Source organism: Ascaphus truei, chromosome 2 (genome assembly GCF_040206685.1).
Source record: "Ascaphus truei isolate aAscTru1 chromosome 2, aAscTru1.hap1, whole genome shotgun sequence".
Taxonomy (NCBI): domain Eukaryota; kingdom Metazoa; phylum Chordata; class Amphibia; order Anura; family Ascaphidae; genus Ascaphus; species Ascaphus truei.
In genome coordinates this window covers 48,266,887-48,286,292 of record NC_134484.1, presented here as the reverse complement: position 1 = coordinate 48,286,292, position 19,406 = coordinate 48,266,887, and the positions used below count along the sequence as shown (strand labels likewise).

At 43.0% G+C, this 19,406-nt stretch overlaps 1 protein-coding gene across 3 annotated transcripts; it reads left to right on the top strand.

Moving 5' to 3' along the window:
• Nucleotides 1–8,564: 8,564 nt before the first annotated feature.
• On the top strand, nt 8,565–18,083 carry MED30 (mediator complex subunit 30). Of its 3 annotated transcripts, XR_012792818.1 has the most exons (6): nt 8,565–8,811; nt 9,998–10,323; nt 11,577–11,735; nt 13,411–13,521; nt 16,407–16,555; nt 17,746–18,083. XR_012792818.1 is itself a non-coding variant. In XM_075582400.1 (5 exons), the coding sequence occupies exons 2-5, from the start codon at nt 10,135–10,137 to the stop codon at nt 14,281–14,283; spliced, it is 480 nt and encodes a 159-aa protein (XP_075438515.1). In that variant the 5' UTR covers nt 8,565–8,811; nt 9,998–10,134; the 3' UTR covers nt 14,284–15,988. The 3 variants fall into 3 exon arrangements, 2 of the variants coding, with proteins under 2 accessions (XP_075438515.1, XP_075438514.1); XM_075582400.1 differs by lacking the exons at nt 16,407–16,555; nt 17,746–18,083 and adding an exon at nt 14,263–15,988; XM_075582399.1 differs by lacking the exon at nt 16,407–16,555 and having other exon boundaries at nt 8,568–8,811.
• The last annotated feature ends 1,323 nt before the right edge of the window (nt 18,084–19,406 follow it).

Sequence of the window (19,406 nt, the reverse complement as noted above, 5' to 3'; positions counted from 1 at the left end):
ATGTAATTTTTGTGATGGGGGTTTAGTTTAGCCGAGAAAGCTAAGCCTACCCCACTAAAATAAAAATACTGTAGATAGTAGCGATAATGTGGAGGATGCCTTGACATACTGTACAGTATTCATAAAACAAGTCAAAGTATCTCTGTAGATACAGTAATAATCCTCCCCAAACTCTGAAAATGATTGGCTAATAATGTTCTTATTTTAGACACTAAGGAGCCTATGCTAAAAGTGTTTATATATATATATATATATATATATAAAAAAAAAATCGCCGGGCCATTTAAATCGCTTTTTTTTAGCGTTGCCATCACGTTATTCAGAAAACCTTGATTACCCGTGATAGCAAAATTCCCAAAACAGGCGAATAGCCAGCGGCGTGATGATCGCCCTCTGAAAAGGTCTTACCCGGCGATTCCTTTCTGCTGCAGAGAGAGCTGCTCAGTGAGTCGCCTCTCCCTGCGCAAATCTCGCCCGAAATTAATGTTTTTTAATATACATTTTATTACTAGTGTAGATGAGCAGGGGGTCTCCGGAGGAGAACCGCGTTGATTTGAGCTCCGGGGACACCCTGCTTCCCAAGATACAGGCCCCGTTATGGGGTGCTGGTATCTTCTATGCATTTAAATGTCTCACGTGACCGTGGGATTTAAATCCATAGGAGATACCGGCACCCCATAACGTGGCCTGTATCTTGGGAAGCAGGGGGTCCCCAGACCTCAAATCAACAAGGTTCTGCTCCGGATACCCCTTCTACAATACAGTAGTATTAACATTAAAAATAAAAAAAACTTGTTACCGTAGCGGCTATCCACTATGGTAATGAAGCTGCTTTAATTACATTTTTACTAATAGTGTGCGGGAGCAGGGGGTCTCCTGAGATAAATCGCATTGATTTCATCCTCAGGGACCCCCTGCTTCCAGAGTTACCGGCCCTAGCATTTAAATCTCCCGGTAACATGATGCAGCGATTTAAAAATGGCGGTGGTACCGGCACCCGATGCCCCATACCACGGCCTGTAACTCGGGAAGCAGGGGGTCCCCGAGGCTGAAATCAAAGCGGTTCAGCTCAGGAGACCCCCTGGTCCCGCACACTATTAATAAAAATTACATTAAAGCAGATTCATTACCTTAGCGGCTATCCGCTAAGGTAATGAAGGGGTTAAGGCACAATAGCAGCTTTATTAGGGGTAGAGAGGGTGAGTGAAGGGGGAACGTGGCCCAAAATGGGTTATTAGGCCTACCGAGAACGTTGCAGGAGGACTTAACGACTTGATTACCAAAGCGGTAGTAACCTGCGACTAAGCCGGTAGGCCTAATAACCCATCATGGGCGAAGTGCCCCCTTCACCCAATCCCTCTACCCCCTAAAAAAGAAGAACTGGTGTTTGGGATATTATCTGGGTTAGTGGTATTCTCCTCAATGTCAGAGTTTTCCCACTCAGTAGAAGATTCCTTATATTCTTTATATTGATTTTTATTAGGTTTATAGATTTTGCCTGTTTTAAAGTCATTAGCATCTCGCAAGAATTTCTTGTGTTTACGTTTTTATTTCTTTTGTAAATTTTTCAATATTTTTCTTTAATTTCAGTTCTAACTCCACGAAGTCAGGTTCTTTAGACCACTTATCTGTCTGTGCGAGTTCTAAATCTAACTCCACAGTTGCTTCTTCCAACTTTGTTGACTCATACTGAATTAGTAGGGTCATTAGTTCATTTGAGCATGTAGAAAGTGCACTTTCCCACTTTTTAATGAATGCTTCATCTTGAACCCCAAACGCTGGAAAGTTATTCATTCTTAAACCACGTGGTATTAATCCTTTCGTTATATAATTATGCAGACTAGTAGTTTCCCAGAACAGTCTGGTTTCCTTTTTGAACTTTTTTTCCAAACTCAAAAAGTAGGTTTTGATATCATCTGTTGTACCAGGTATACTATCTGCTTGGTTTAGGGAAAACAGTTGGTATGCCTCCAATTGTCTTTCTTTTTAGGTAAATCTAGTGGTTAGGAATCCTGCCATACCTGCGTGAAGAGCGAGCTAGGGAAATGAAAGAACCTAGGTTCAAATACTATGAGAAAAGGAAGGGGGGGATCCCTGCTCAGCTAAGAAGATTATCCATATAGAGAGGTGCTATCAGGGACTAGAAACATATGCATTGATATCGGAGAGAAAGGATCCCTACACGATGCACACTACTCTACTAATTCAAAAACAATAAATTTTTATTCAGAATACACGTAAACACACAAATTCATTTAAAACCTAAAATATGCGCAATGAAAAGCCTATTGTAAAAAGCTTCTCTTTTGTCCGAATGACACGAATGTGACGTACCTCCCTTGGAGATGACTGTCATGAGAGAGAGGATTTGGCCCGGGATTAAAGGGGTTACACCCCATTTGGCCCCCCTCTACTCTCACCTGGGAAGCAAGGGGTTAACTGGACTGGGGTCCAGTAATATGTTTTTGTCTTGCTTCAGCCATCCAACTGTTTATTCCCTTGTATAAATGTATTGTTTCTGTGCCAGTGTCTGCACCACACACACACACTGGGGCTTAAGGGGTTAATGAGCTACAGTTTAGGAAAATACAAATATGTGTGGTGTCTTTTCAGAAATATCTGGGCTTCAGAAGGCTTGATTGAAGTTGGGTGTGAAAAGAACAGAGGGGGTGTAGTGTACAGTATGTTAATTCCTAATTGGCAGACCAAGGGTATATTGCTGGTAGAGACAGTAGGACCCAGGACTGGGGCATTGGGTGTGAAATATAGCACCTGTGACAAAGGGGGCCCCGCTTCAAAGGATATCATGACGAGGGGTTATGGGGGCCAGGGGTGCGGTTACCCAAGGAGATATCAGAATGAGTGACCTTATTAAATATAAGAATATTATGAGATGTCCTCGGCTGAACGTGCTAAAAATTACATGTGTGTAACCGGGGGACCGAGCCGCAAATAATGATTACAGACACATGATGTCTAGCAGGTACTAAGAGACAGATATTAATATCTCTCTTAATTTTAATATTACATGGTAATATTTAGTCTTATTGGGAGCGTCATGCGTGCCGGAATGTATCAATATGTCTCGCGTGCCAGTAAGTACCACTGAACTGAAGTTATTTAGATAGGAAAAGCAGTTTTTAAACGTCCTTGGGTGGGAGGAGTTTTACTCTGGGGTAAGCCTGTCAACCTCACCACTGATTTATGAGAGGGGCTGGGTTTAGGTTGTGTTCAATGGGAAATAATGGTATAAGAACCAGGCTCAGCCTATGGCTATTGTCTTTCGTGTCTTTTGTGATTTTCAAGATTGCTGTATGAACTGCTAGTCACGATTTCTGACTATTTCATCATTCCAACTTTAAGTAAGTGCATATTTTGTCTGTTATTTGTATAATCTCGTGTGTTCACCTTTTTCAAGGAATAAATTATATTTTATCATATCTAAGCTTCGTTCAGTTCAACCCAGTTATATTTTTGGTGTTTATTATTAATAGCCTGTCACAGAGTTACCGTCACAATGACATCACATCCTTAACAAGAAAAAGAGGCAGACACATGATACAGTGTACAATTAGATTGGAATTGTACCATCTGACCTGAAAATGTGATATGAGAAACAGAGAAACAGGGGGAGTAAGGGGTTAACACAATATAGCTGGAGAAACTAATCATAGAGAAAAACCCAAAAGAAGGCAGAGCCTCTAGAGGGAGGGAGGGGGGTATGAGAAATTAAAATGATAATTTAATACTTACACGGCCAAATGTAAGTACAGCTACTGAAATGGTATCTGTGGTGTTTCACACCCGTCCAAACCGATAACCAGGTTTAGATGCAGGTGTTCGCTCACGAGCAGAATTTCGGCAGGGAGTCCCCTCGTGGCGAGGTGAGGCATCCTGTCGCAGGTGACTCTGTCTCCGCGTCCGGAATACAGGAAGGTGGGAACACTATGTCCAAATAATTGTTACTAATTAAAAGAAACTGTTCGCACATCAATAATTGTTATGCTGCTTAACATATCCCTATTTGATTTCTTAGCTCCTAGTCACATGCAAATGATACTTCTCTACATCCTATTTACATCTAACAGCTAGGAGATTCATAACTGGCAATCATGTTTCCACAAAGTATTCAATTCAATAGGTTGTTGGTATTAAGTGCAGCTTCTCAAAGCCACAAAAATCACAATTAGATCTGTGTGGGTATAATACCATACTATCAGGACAATGATAATAATGAACCACTATTTTTGAGGTTGCCCTTGTAATTAAATACATAATAATTGGGTCCTAAGTCCATTCTTAATTCTACATAAAAAATTCTGCATAAAAAACTAATAACTGGCTCAAGAAGAATCCCTTTAAATAAACAAATTTATAAAACAATTATATGCTTAAAAACACACTCAATTCGTTCAAAATGAATTGACAAACACACTGCATATGTAATATATTTTTATACATTCATAATGTTAAAACCAGATTCACTATATAAGACACCTTCAAAATTCAGAAATTCTTAGTTATAAAATTAAGAATTAAAAATTCACAGATAAAACACCCGTATACCAATCCTGAGGGATCTCCCCCATGTGTAAGACTAAAATGTAGTGAGACACTGTGGGTGATTAGACCTCTCCTGATATTACCCATGTGCTCCAGTATGCGGATCCTTAAACTCCTAGAAGTTCGGTCCACATACTGGAGTTCACACGGGCACTCCAAGAGGTACACGACAAAAGTCGTTCACCAATCTATAAATTGTTTAGCTTTAAAAGTTTTTTTAGTAATATTTGAACTAAAATTCAGTTTATCTTTTGATGCGTGTTTGCAAGCTTTACAGTTAAAACAATTTAAAAAGCCCACTGGTTTGGGCATCCAATTTGTTTTGAATTTTGATTTCCTTTCTAAATACACTCGGAACTAATTGAGCTTTTATATTTTCTGCTCTATTGAAGATGACACGTGGGACTTCTGGTAAATAGTCTCTTAATACCATATTTTTACGTAGGACATGCCAATGCTTTAAAATGTTACCTATTTTGTGGGTCTCACGGTTGGACTGGTGCTGGTTTTTAAAAGTTTGGACACCATGAGGTCTTTCTTAGTTAATTGTGAGGTCTTAGAGAGGGCTTTTCAATAATTTCTGGTTTATAATTCCTCTCTTCGAATTTTATTTTCAAGAGGTTAGCTTGTTCGTTAAAAACATCCTTCTCCGTACAATTATGTCGAATGCGCCTAAACTGGCCATAGGGTATGTTATTGAGCCATCTGGGATGGTGACAGCTACTGTTGAGAAGAAAATTATTAGCATCAACTTCCTTAAAATAAGTTTTAGTTTTCACAATATTATTCTCAATGTATATTGTTAAATCAAGGAAGTTGATGCTAGTGGAACTGCTCTCTGATGTAAAGGTTAAATTTACTTTATTGTTATTAATGTGGCCTAGAAACAGGTCCAAATCTTCCCTACTTCCATGCCAGATGAAAATGACATCATCAATATATCTTTTCCATAGGACTAGGTTTGCTCCGAAAGGGTTGCCTGACCAAATATTGGCCTCTTCCCAATAGGCCATGAAAATATTGGCTTAGCTTGGAGCAAACCTAGTCCCCATGGCTGTGCCATACTTCTGCAGGAACAAAGTTCCATCGAACCAAAACACATTGTTTTAAAATAAACCTGATCCCATCCAGCAAAAACCATTTCTGTTCAGACAGGATCGAAAGATCTTTCTCTAAGGCATCCCTAATTGTTTCACAACCATCCTCATGTCGGGTGGAGGTGACAGTGAAGTGAAGTGACATCACATGTTACTAATATAAATTCTTCATGCCACTGCCCCATACAAGTGGACACTGGGGACCCAGAGTTGCAGCAGGGGGAGGTTAGTGCAGCAGAACAGGAAAGTACCCGTTTAGTGCTCATAGATGGGAAAAATTGGCATGTGTATTAACCCTTGTACAGTTTAATAGCTACTGTTTAATGCTTCCGTTTAATTTTTTTACTGTTACAGATGCTGGTTCCAGCAGCAGCTATGTGGTGGACCCTCATTTTTGTGAGAATATGACCAAACAGATTGCTGGATCTGCGGATCCCTGTCCATACTGATCAAAAAAAAGGTAGCGCTACTCACTATCCTAAAATGATTCAATAAACAATAAAAAGTAAAGTGTAAATACCACACAATGTGTAAATAGAGGAAGATTAAAGATTCCAATATACAGTATGTATACTTAAGTCCAGCAGCCACAGTCCAGGAGGCAGTTCCACATCCCTCCAAATGTAATCAGAGAAAAGTGCTTGCACTTACAAATTAAATGTGGTTTGTACTGATAATTTCATCCCATCCAGAATAGCAGGGGTTAATCAGGAAAGGCTAGGTATTCAATGTATTCAAAGTATGCAATGGAAAGAAGAGAAAAAGAGAGAAAAGATCATGGCACAATACATTTATTAACAAGAGATTGGTTAGAACAATATTGCACTTACAGCCAATATGTATTAAAACAGCGTTTTGGATAGCTTCCCAGCGTGTGGTAGTTGGCTTCTCCGCTGTGATGGTAGTCCTGCTCACACCAGATCTTACGGAGTCCACAACCCCCTTCAGTGATGTGTCAACTGTGTCCGTCACCTCAGTTTTTAATGAGGGGAGATACTGCACCTCTCTTGCTCCCCTCTGCCTTGCGCACGGCCAGGAGTGCCTGGAGGAGATGTTACAGCAGTGGCATCTGCAGCCACACACGGGTATTCACGGATCAAACAGCCGGCAGCTTCCACAAAGGGGAATCCACACGTCATACATCACAGGGAGCTACAGTGGCTTGCAAGTCCAAATCTAACTAGTTTCTCTACTGCTTCATCAGAGATATGATGCAGCCAGCTGTATTCAACCACATCATGATCCCAGCTCCCGGCCAATTCCCCAAATACACCGCAAGATGGTCCACGGCAGACAAATGGCCCATCGGATTAACACAGCGGGGGTACCTGCTGTAAGAATCCTACCGGGTTCCAGCTGTCTGTAAGAGACGCGCAGTAAGAGAGAGAATTAATCTGTCACTCTACCTGCGCACCTCTAACAGGCGATAGCGGGGATTTTATTTTAATATTACAGTATTGTAGCAGGGAGTCTACCGAGCTGAACCGCATTGATTTCAGGTCCAAGGACCACCTGCTTCCCGAGTTACGGGCCCCGTTATCCCGGTGGCCATTTTTAAATTCTCCTGCGTCACAGCCCATGTGATCGTGGGATTTAAACCAAGCTGGGGGATACCAGCACCCCATCTTTTTCTATATTATTCTAAATGGGACAAGCACCAGCTTTTATCTACACTACAGGTGTGCCAACTGTTTATATTGACTAATATATATATATATATATATATATATATATATATATATATATATATATATATGCAAATATAACTGTATGCTCATCTGCATGTCTTAGGCAGGTCTGCAACCCCGCCTTTCCCCATTATCACCCAGCATACAGCACTTCCACTGCAGCAAGGGATTCTGGGAAATGACATGCAAATGAGCACACAGTGTCACTTTTTGCCTCAATAACCATTTTTAACATGGTTCCCTATAGGCTTAAGCTTGCTGCATGGTCACAGCTTTGAGCACAGCCAGGGTTAAGGTGCATACCCAGAAAACCACCCACAGACAGCCGTTTCGACCTTGATGGGTCTCATCAGTGTGGGGTTGATTTTACTGGGAATGCAAGAGAGGCTATGGGATAGGCTAAACCATAATACTGAGTTAAGTTATGGTGAGTAAAAAAAGTGACAAAAACCCTCCACAGGAAAGCAAATATGCAAATATAACTGTATGCTCATCTGCATGTCTTAGGCAGGTCTGCAACCCCGCTTTTCCCCATTATCACTATATATATATATATATATATATATATATATATATATATATATATATATATATGTGTGTGTCCACACACACACGTAAAATAAAATAAATTGAACAAAATTACAGTTTGTGCACAAAAACAGAAGTTTTAAGCACAAAAAAATAGAATGCATACAGCAACAAAATTTGTCTGTTTGCACTGTTAGTTATGTGTATACAAAAGAACACAATTTCCATAGAAATCTCAATCTCAGTAACAGTAGGCAGACAATTATAAAATTGCTGACAGGATATTGCAGGCGCAGATAATCCATTAGCAGCAGAGATTTACTGAAGATCACAATCAGCGTTAATATGAAAACGGTTTTCATTATCCATTGACCATTACATTTGAGAGGAAAAGGCATAACAATAATTCACCCCCTACCCCGCCCCATTCCGCATAATTTACACTAGAAAATATTTGTTCTTAGTATAGCCCAAGTCCCCCTCGTCCCCTTACCTTTTCATAGGCAGGCTGGGGAGAATGCGGGGGGATGCGCAGTAGCAAGCAGAGGCCATTAGGAGTATAGCACAGCAGGGGAACTACAAATCCCAGCAGCCTCACGGGCTGCAGACCACATGTTGCCAGGCAACCAATAGGGCTGAAAGATGCATGGCAGTTAGAATTCTGACAGTTAGGGAGACTGTCAGTTGGAGCCAGAACAGAGAAAGAGAAGGTTGGGTCTGGGTGTCAGTAGCATCCAGACTAGGCCAGATTAACCCTTTAACTCCAAGATAGGCCCCACTCACCTAATCAGATTGTGGCTGCTACAGGGAAACTCCTAGCTAGGGCCATTTCCCCTGTAGCTGTACACAATTAGTGTATAGTGCCATTTGAAGATGCCGCACAGTGATTTGCAGACTGGTCTGGGGCAGGACCACCACCCATCAGACTATCAAAGGTGAGACCCTCCTACCGGAGTTCACCCCACACAGAGGCTTCGCTGACATCGACGTCACTGGATCAGTGGATCCCTTTTGCTTTTCGGCCATACCTGGGTTCTGGAGCACCTGGGCAGATACTTCACAACATGCACCAACTATAACACTTTCGGTTACTATGGGCAGCGCTGTCTCATTGGGTGGGCTGGCTCTTGTGGACACCAGGGAGGTTGGGTGCCATGGGGCCCCTCAGTACTTTGGGGAAATCCCATCAGGGGTGGACACTACGGTTGGAGGGCACGGTGGGGCTACGGCCGTGCGAGGCCTATATTGTGTGTGGGTTAATGATATATCTAGTTGTACCTGTGTTCAGTAAACTGTTATTAAATACAAGTGTGTGATCTTATTGCATTGGGTCATCCGGCGCCGTCAGGATCCCTCACAGGTGGAGGCGGGGTCACCAGACGGATCAGGTACACCCCAGGCTCCCAGCAGCAGAGGTCCAGGCCTCCTGTGAGCCACAGGTAAAGCACCACACACTCAGTAGCCGCCACGTCTTCAGTTATAGTATTGTGAGATTGTCAAACAGCACACCTAATACCAGGTAGCTATTTGGAATGACTTGCACTGTTGTTGCAAAAAAAATTATGTCGAACTAAAATCTGAAGAACAAACTCCTGCCTCAGGCTAATTAATGGATGGAGAGTGCAAGGGCCTCAGTAAACAAGAGAAATAACGGCACTCGCTTAGAAATTAGTGGTCACACTGCTTCAAATTGATTGCAATCAATCAACAAATCAATTGAGTCTCTTTCTCCCTCTTTGTCTTACGAATTCAAACCTAACAGTTGTCATTTGTTATTTACCCTTTAAAACATTGTTTTACAACCAGGTAGAGCCATCAGCCAGGAAGAGCATTGTTGTTATTCGGGGTGTTTTGTATGTTTGTGTCTGTCCTATCTATCAGACACATCACGTCAGGCGGTGTCTCTGCGAATCTTATTGCTAGCAGAGAGACCTATTAATAATATCCTCGTTGTACGCAGCGGGATGGGATAATCTGTATTGCGGGTTAGTGAATCCCGGCACAATCAGTCCCCTGCTATGAAGAGTTTGCCATGTACATCGGGCGCCTGGAATCTCAGGGGGAGAGAAGTTATGATGTCATAACGCGCACGCCACTCCTGTATGCTTCTGCCTCCTTTAGGTACCCGGATGTTGTGACCGGAGCCATTTTGGGAAGGGCAAGCAAGTATCCCAAGCCGTACTTCCGCTTCCGGCGGCCTGGAGTTGAGCGGTGGATGTGACGCTCGCTGGAGCAGCGCAGTTCCCGGTTAGTGAGAGATGTCCGTGCCGCCTCTCTCAGGAGCTGGAATGGCAGCAGCGTTCGGAGCCGGAGGCTTCCCCGGTGCTCAGGCGGCTGCGGCGGCACGGGAGGTGAATACGGCGTCTCTGTGCCGCATCGGGCAGGAGACGGTGCAGGACATTGTGTTCAGGACCATGGAGATCTTCCAGCTGCTGCGCAATATGCAGGTGACTGAGGCCCCTCCCCCATCGCGCTGAGGCCGCTCCCCCGGCGCACTGAGGCGCCGCTCCCCCGGCGCACTGAGGCGCCGCTCCCCCGGCGCACTGAGGTGCCCCACCCCCGGCGCACCGAGGCGCCCCTCCCCACCCCCGGCGCACCGAGGCGCCCCTCCCCACCCCCGGCGCACCGAGGCGCCCCTCCCCACCCCCGGCGCACCGAGGCGCCCCTCCCCACCCCCGGCGCACCGAGGCGCCCCTCCCCACCCCCGGCGCACCGAGGCGCCCCTCCCCACCCCCGGCGCACCGAGGCGCCCCTCCCCACCCCCGGCGCACCGAGGCGCCCCTCCCCACCCCCGGCGCACCGAGGCGCCCCTCCCCACCCCCGGCGCACCGAGGCGCCCCTCCCCACCCTCCCCACCCCCGGCGCACCGAGGCGCCCCTCCCCACCCTCCCCACCCCCGGCGCACCGAGGCGCCCCTCCCCCCCCTCCCCACCCCCGGCGCACCGAGGCGCCCCTCCCCACCCTCCCCACCCCCGGCGCACTGAGGCGCCCCTCCCCCACCGCACTGAGACGCCCCTCCCCCACCCCCACCGCACTGAGACGCCCCTCCCCCACCCCCACCGCACTGAGACGCCCCTCCCCCACCGCACTGACGCCCCACCCCCACCGCACTGAGACGCCCCTCCCCACCCCCACCGCACTGAGACGCCCCTCCCCACCCCCACCGCACTGAGACGCCCCTCCCCCGCCTCTCACGCCCCTCCCCCACCCCCCTGCGACGCCCCTCCTCTACCCCCCTGGGACGCCCCTCCCCACCCCCATTGCACTGAAACGCCCCACCCCCATCGCACTGCGACGCCCCTCCCCACCCCCATCGCACTGCAACGCCCTTCCCCACCGAGATGTCCCCCATCATACTGCGACTCCCCCCCCCCCCTTCACACTGCGGCACCCTGAGAACTGAGACTCCCTATCGCACCCTGAGAACTGAGACTTCACCCCCCCAACCCCATCGCACCCTGGGAAATGAGACCCCCCCCCCAATATCACGCTGCACTGAGGCTGATCTGTGAATGAAAGCCAGATTTTGTATTGAGACCCCATCCGCCCCCTTGGTCTTTGCAATGACAACCCACTGAAGGGCTTACTTTGCAAGTACAGTCATGGCTATACTGGAAGATAGTTTTAGTTCCTATTTGTGAAAAATTCACCTTTGCCTTGTGAGGTGGTCCTAATGTTTCCTTTTTCCTTTTTGTTTTAGCTGCCAAATGGTGTCAGTTACCACACAGCGACCTACCAGGATAGGTTAGGAAAGCTGCAAGAACATCTCCGTCAGCTCTCAATACTCTTCCGTAAACTCCGGTTGGTTTACGACAAGTGCAATGAAAACTGTGCTGGGCTGGATCCTGTGCCAATAGAGGCAAGTTTTTTTTTCTTCTTTAAGCATTTCAGTTGCTATTCCTGTTCTAAGCCGAGAATCATATGTGCATATTGCAAGCTCCCCATGGTCTGCTAACATGCAATGTATAGTAGTGAACCTGCAGTCAGTATTTGCGTTACAAATAACGAACTATAAAGTGTTGAACATTTTAATGCTAAAGAAAAAGTCTTAAGTCAAATATTTTTTTTTTTTTTATTATTGGTAACATGGCTTCTGGGTCACTGTTTATATAATTTTATTTATATAGCGCCAACAATGCACGCAGCGCTTTACAATAGAACAATAGGAGGTAAATAATGTACATTACAAACAATGGGCATAAGTGCAACAGGTAAATGACAACAATGAGCGTACAATCTAAGTGTTATTTTGGCAGACTTAGCCACATTAGGAGTAAAAAGTGCCCAGACCGTAGCAGAAGTGCATCAGGAGTTTGTAGCGGAGGCGTAAAATCCTTGCCTTTTTCTGCATGGCTTTTTCACTTTCTGCATCACATAAATGATCATCGATCCGTATGTCCAGTCTTGTAAGGCCCTTGTATAAATATGACATGCTATTTTTCGTGTGACAATCTGCCTGATGAAAGGACGTGGCTGGTCCAGAAAGCTTGCACTCATTAGTTACCCATTAAAGGTATCACTGCTACCCTACGCTGCGCTTATAGTGCCGGCGACAGCGACGTCGCGGCAAAACAAATGCATTGCCGCCGTCTCGTGCGCTTATAGTAAGCACGGAGCGCCGGATTGGTCACGATCGCTGGAAGTCATCTCTATTTATTTTATTTTCCAGTGACCGTCGCTGTCGCCGGCACTATAAGCGCAGCCTTACTTTTCTTCTATCTTTTTTTCATGTTAACACAAGACAATTTTCTTTGTTCACATAGTGTCAGCATTTATAATGAGTTTTTACTGTAATATGAACTGTTGTTAATTAAAGAACGTGTTCATATTTGCATTAGTTTAAACATGTTTGCTCTTTATAGATGTTAACGTTTCAGTTTTCCTTCAGGCATTTTATTAATTTATTGATCAGGTTTCTCCAAATGAGACATTAATAGAAATGAGCTTTTCAAAAACCGTATCTGGGTTTTAACTTTGAAGGAGGGATCCAAGCAAGCGTTTTTATTTATTTATTTTAGCCCTTTTTTTCTCACATATATTTTGAAGCAGGGTTTCTGGAGCTGAACCCTGTTAATTTCAGCTCAGAGGACCCCCTGCTTCCAGAGATACTTACCTCCAAAGGGGGTGCCGGTAACTCCAGCATGTTTAAAGCTACCGCGTCAAATGGGCCAATAGGAAGCCAAATCGTGTTACGGCTTCCGCAGGGTGCGGGAGCTTTGAAAAGCGGCTAATTAAGTGCACCACTAGGGTGCCAATCGGCTACCAGCACCCTGGAGCTGAAATCAATGGGGTTCAGCTGTGGAGACCCTGTGCTTCAACCCTATGTAATAAAAATTAAAAAAGATGGGTAGGAAAGGCCAACTTGTATTGCCGCTTTAAAAGTCATGTTATAGCGTTTGTGCCTTGTTTAACCAATTTGTTTCCGTTTTTTTTTTTAAATAAACGAGTAAGAACTTTTTTTTTTTTTATATATATATTTTTAGGAATTGAATGAATTAATCTTCATTTTTAATTCGTTATGTCTTGATCCACAGCAACTTATTCCATATGTAGAAGAAGATAACTCGAAGCACGATGACCGTGGCACTGCCAGCCAGCTGCGTTTTGCAAGTGAAGAAAAGAGGGAGATCCTAGAAGTAAATAAGGTAACGGATTCTGCGTGTGTGTGTTTGCATATGGAGTGACTGAGACATGCGGCAGACCTTGGGTCAAACCCTTTCACGTTCCTTAACCAACCAAAGACTGTAACACACAAGAAGTAGAACATGTATAAGTAGGGAAATCAACTCTTATCCCCCTCTGATCAGACCCACCACACTGATAAGTGTACAGAAATTAAGCAATACAAAACAGTGTAGGGACGGCATTCAGTCGGATTACAAAATACTGCACAATATGTGGGATCTGCTGCAGCTGACCATGAAACAATCTTTTTGTAAACTATTTAACAACCTAATCCAGGGGTTCTTAACTCCCTGTCCTCAGGACCCCCAACCCCCATAGGTCAGGTTTTCAATCTGAGACCGAGCCCCCTGTGCTGAAGCTGGGATATCCTTAACCTGACCTGTTGGGGGAGGGTCTTCAGGACTGGAGTTGAGAACCACTGATTCCTAATCTAACCATTCTAATCCAAATATTTGGCTACTTTTGTGTGCATTTCTTAGAGCAAGGGTAGGTAAACTGGGAGTTGCGCCTCCTAGGGGGATGGGGGCGAACCCTCGCTATGGGGGACGCCGCCACAGATCACTCGGAACCACGCTGGAGAAGTACATATTTAAGACAAGACTGGTTTTGACTCAAGAAGGTTATCATGGAAAACCCATGGAATTTCCGTAATTATCATTGGGGTTCACAAACTTTTTCTTGCCACTGTAACTCTCCTTCAGCACAAATCACTCCGCCTCTGACCCATGAAAAACATCCACTATTATAACTTTTTCAAGAATGTATACAGATCTGTTGGAGACTGAGGAGTATGCAGAGGTATCAAGATCTTTTACCACTCTGCAGACAAAATGCGCTTGCTTTATAGCCAGAAGAGTAAGAATGCTTTCTGCAAATGAACATCCTACTACTAACAACGAACAAACTATGCTATGCAACTGTATTTCCAAACATTACAATGTTTCAGACAGATCCCTGCACGATCAATAGATCATATTTTGCTGTGCACAGTGTCTATCCAGAGGAAAGTTGACTATTTTGCGGCTGCTGTTACAGGAGTCATTGTGAAGAGAGGGAGACACTATGGGATGCACTTGTTTTTCTGTTTGCTGACAAAGGCTATTGAGGGAAGTACCACTGTCCAATAGGGGCAAGTGGGAACGGGCCTACAAGGGGCTTATCCCCCCGAAGTGTTTACGTTGCCCCCTCCCCCCCCTGCTCATTCAGCTCCCCTGCTCACTTTATTTATTTTTTATTTTTGCTCACCATATTGTTTAGTGTCTTCTCCCTTTTTTAGTTAGTGCTGTACACTCATTTTTTTTTGTGTTTTTTCCCCCTAAATCACCTAGGGGTTGTTGCTTTTGTACACTGTTTATAGTGGATTGGTTATTTACAACAGTCTGTAGATCACTAGAATTTGGATATTTCACCTTTATGCGTGTGCTTAGACACACAGTAGTTGTCTGCATTCTTGACAGTGTGTGATTTCCTTCACTTTTGTAGATTGCAGATTTTGTATGTGTTGTACTTTCCACCCCATTTTTATGCTGTTTTTATTCAATTTGCTTTTGCTATTTTGTGTACAGTACTAGAGTCTCTCTAATGGTAGAGAGTTTCAGTTTTCCCTTTAAGGTTTCATACTTATGGACTGTTAAGGACCATTGTGGAATTATTGCAATTTTGTTTTAAAAAATCATGACTCCCTATTGTACAGATATTGCAGGCGTTAATGCTTCCACTGGCGTTCTGCAGCGGGACACACAATGTGCGCTAGGGGGAGCAGCCACCATTGAAATTGAATTAGCCGCGTGCAAAAAAGTGGTGCATTGTTGCACTTGTCAGGTGCAAATAATGCTTGCTACGCATGTATGTTATTTGTTTTGCATTGGTTACTATTGGGAGTGTATTCCTATTCTCTGGGTACCTGTACCTCTTTCTGCTTTTGAGAAATATGTTCTTCGCTTGGGAAGTTGCTTCTGACTATTTGTTGCTAACAGGGAGCAGATGCTACTCACCTTGGGAGTAGGCTGCCTCAAACCAACATACCAAGAATATTTTTGGCGATAAGACTTAGGGCTATGTTTTAGGTGTAGACAATTAGGTGTTAGTTTGTTTTGCTTTTGACATATTTTTATGCAGATCAGTAAATAAAAGTTGCCTTTAAAGCCACCCCCTCGACCAACAAACACCTACTATAAATGTATGCAAAGAGTGAACTTTTCCAATGTGCTATATATACTACTCGCATATCCCAACTACAACATATCCTTTTTATAACACACAGTTTCCATTGGATTCAGGACTATATCAACATATCTTACCATAACCAGAGAACAACAATGACGTTTGCTACGTTTGTAGCTACTCCACCAATTATCTTGTGTTCAAAACTGTATGGCTGACTTTACTTGTTTTTTCCTGCCAAGTTCAGGACTTTGTCAAACGACATGGTTCGTACATGTACCATGCCACAACATAGAAGAACTGGGGGTAATTGTTTGCGATCCATCGCTGTGCTACCCATCTTTGTATTTACTATATGACTTCAATATTTAGGGACAGGAATTAATTTTTTTAAATAATTTTCCAGTTTTGCCAAGTGGTAATTCATTTAGGATAAATTTAGTAGAAAAATGGGTGTGGCAAACACACCGTTATGTCCTAAGTGAAAAGAAGATTTGTAACTTTAATGAGTTGCTTTTATCTTCCACCTCTTGCTTTGCTCTGTGTTCATTGAAAACAAAACCTGTACACAGCAGGTAAGCAGATTGTTGGCATACTAGTATCACACATACTGATCTGCTCTCTCGCCACCTGTATAATTATTTATATACACTTATACTTTTTCATTTAATTTTTTTGTAAGTGCATCCTTACGTAGGAGAAGCAAATACCATATTTTCCAATTTGCTGAGCGCTGGATTTCTAGGTACACAAAGGCATTCTTACGCTCGAGAGGTTTCTAGGTCTGAAGGATGAGGGCAGCATGTATACCACTACTAAGTCCTAACACAGGTACCAAAACCACAAACATGTGCCCACATCTCCCCCATTGTGAACTTTAGCATTATGTCACAGTACCAGGCAAATAGTGATAACCCCTGGGGTCTATTCCCTGACATTTGCAGCCGCCATCAATATTGAAAGGTGTAATCCCACACCAGAGAGCAATCTTTTGTACAGAATTTAACTATTTAATGGCAATCCATAAACAAATCTTTCCAAGCGGATGGCAAACATGTGTCTGCTTTCATTCTTTGGGAAATGAAGTACAAGTTGAATATCTTAGGGATGATATTTGAATGCAGATGAGTTTATAAATCAAGTGTTTTCTTTACCCTTGTCCCAGCCAGTCCTTTTTACATATCGAGTAAAGATCAGGGATGGATGGGGGCGGAGGGGACCGCTGGCTGTGCAGGCAAATGCTGATCACACAATGACAAAAGGGAGCAGCAATAGGAAGCCAAACCCCTCCCAAGTTTCAGCTCTCAATGGTTATTAGAAAACGTAACAAAAATATTTCAGTGTCTGATATGAATAAAAAAAAGTAACAGTTACGCAGATGTAACCACATTAAACCTGTCATTTCGTTCATAGGAGAGGTTTTCTCCATTTAAATATTGGTTATCTTACATTGGTTCTTGTAGTCATCCTGTCCTGTAATCCTCCAAACTCAGTGTAGGTATTTAGTGTTTTGTCACATAAGCAGCTATGCTGGCTTTTCTCAGGTAAGCAGCAGCAGCACCTTTACCTGGCAGCGAGAGCACAACATACGTAAAATCACAGAACTAACAGGTCATTTAAACTAGCAAGTTAGAGTACTTTGGAGTGTTTTGGAAAGGACAAAAAGCCAGTATCCAGAGTGTTGTCAGCCTGACAGTTTTGTTTAAATTTGGTGGTCCCGTCCCGCTTCCCACCCTTCCAGACTGAGCCACATCCTTTTTTTTTTCTTTTTTTTTTTTCAATTTTTATTTCTTTTGTAGATACAGTAATATAGGGGGAGGGTGTGGGTACAGAAAAAAGGACAATAGTTGCAATATCTTTTGGTATAAACGTAACAATCTTAATATTTCTAGTCCGAGTAAAACAATATAAACAGATGGCCACGGTGGGAGTGAGTGAGGGAGTGGGGCGGGGTAGGCAAGAGGTTCCTTCGATAATAGCTGAACCACACCTAAAAAAAAAATTTTTTTTTTTTTTTACAGAAACTGAAACAGAAAAATCAACAGTTGAAGCAAATTATGGATCAATTACGGAATCTCATTTGGGACATTAATGCAATGCTGGCCATGAGGAACTGAACTGCTTTTTGTCTTATTATAGACGGACTTCTAACAATATTGTTGTAAAACCTTTTTTCTTTCTTTTTCATGGACATTTTGTAAACAAAAAGGCATTTGTGTGGAGCCATTAGTAAATCTCTATTACATAAGGGGAGTTTTTTTTTTATTATTTTTTTTTAATACTAGGTTCAATCAATGTTGACTGTTAATACCACATTCAATCTTGTCATAATGTTTAAACTATTAAACACTTATACACATCTCTGTTTATTAATTCATCACAACCTTTATTGTATCTTTTGCCCATGTGATGGAAAAACCACACAAGGTAAATTCAATAGCAGGAATTCAGTATTTTTGTTTTTACAGTGTTATGAGATGAATGTATCCGACGATCTTTTATTCCTATGGAGTAAGTGTACACAGCAAAAGTCCAAATTTTTGAATTCGCAGAACCCATAGTGGAGCAGGGAAGATTAAGAACCTAAGCGTGATCAGTCCTTATCGAGAATCCAGTTTTGGCAAGATCAGCTCTAGAGGATTGAGAACCCCTTGACAATCGATACGTCAAAGCAATAATTCTTAGAGCCGGATGACGACGCTCAAAGATCTAGGGACCACCTAATTTAGATATTGAATTGTTTACTTTTGCCAGTACTTACAATGGAAAAGAAAGATAGCGGTGGGGTCATCCAATAGGAAGGTGCCATGTCATCTTAGAATGATGTCACTGCTTTGTTTTGGCTGACCCGAGTGGGAACAAGAATTCTTGTAAGAGAATTTCCAAATGACATCAGAAATTGAGGGGGCCCCTGTTTTAGAGTCTCACAATTTAGCTGCAGGGGATCCGTTGTTTAAAAGAAGGTACAATAATAAATCTATAAACAAGCAGCACAGGTTGCGGGTTTAAAACAAGCCACTCAAGTAAATATTTTGGGAGAAATGCAGAAAAAGTTGGTTTATGTTGTTTTTCTTTTTGAGTTTTTTTTTTTTTCAAATGAGGGCATACAAGCATAAATCTCCGGATTAACAATTATGAATTGCTGGTGGAATTTGTACAATGTTTGCTTCGAGATTACATCATCAAAAACAAAATGATTTAAAATAGGAAATGCCCTGAAATATGCTATATAATACATACTGTGAGCCTCTATTTTTGCCTTTAAAAAAATAATATATATATACTGTATATGTGTAATAGCTGTCTATCTATATTTTCGGTGTTGTCGGTTTTTGTGTTTCTTGTTATTAGGTAATACTACATCAACTTCTGTTTGCTTAATGTGTTTCAATTGGAATAGCCATTTTAATTTTCCAGTACAGAAAAGTATTGTCAAACTATAGTTCCAGAGTGTAACTACAGAGTTTCACCTAATCAAACTGACACGCATTGATTCCACAACAGTAGAAAATGATAAATTGTGTCCCTAGAGCAGAGTGGAATGATATATGTATATTTTCAGATAAAAGGTGCCGTCTGCACCTTAACTAGTAGAATGATCTCAAATATTGCCTTTTCAGCAATCTCATGGGAACCACTTAATAGTTACAATGGAACCTAACTATTTTCTACTGGGATTTCC

Bases quoted from the DNA above. Each gene is read 5' to 3' on its own strand.
- MED30 (XM_075582399.1), top strand. From the start codon at position 10,135: ATGTCCGTGCCGCCTCTCTCAGGAGCTGGAATGGCAGCAGCGTTCGGA. The intron at 11,736-13,410 runs GCAAGTTTTTTT...CTTGATCCACAG, and splicing joins TGGATCCTGTGCCAATAGAG to CAACTTATTCCATATGTAGA. The intron at 13,522-17,745 runs GTAACGGATTCT...TTTTTTTTACAG, and splicing joins AGATCCTAGAAGTAAATAAG to AAACTGAAACAGAAAAATCA.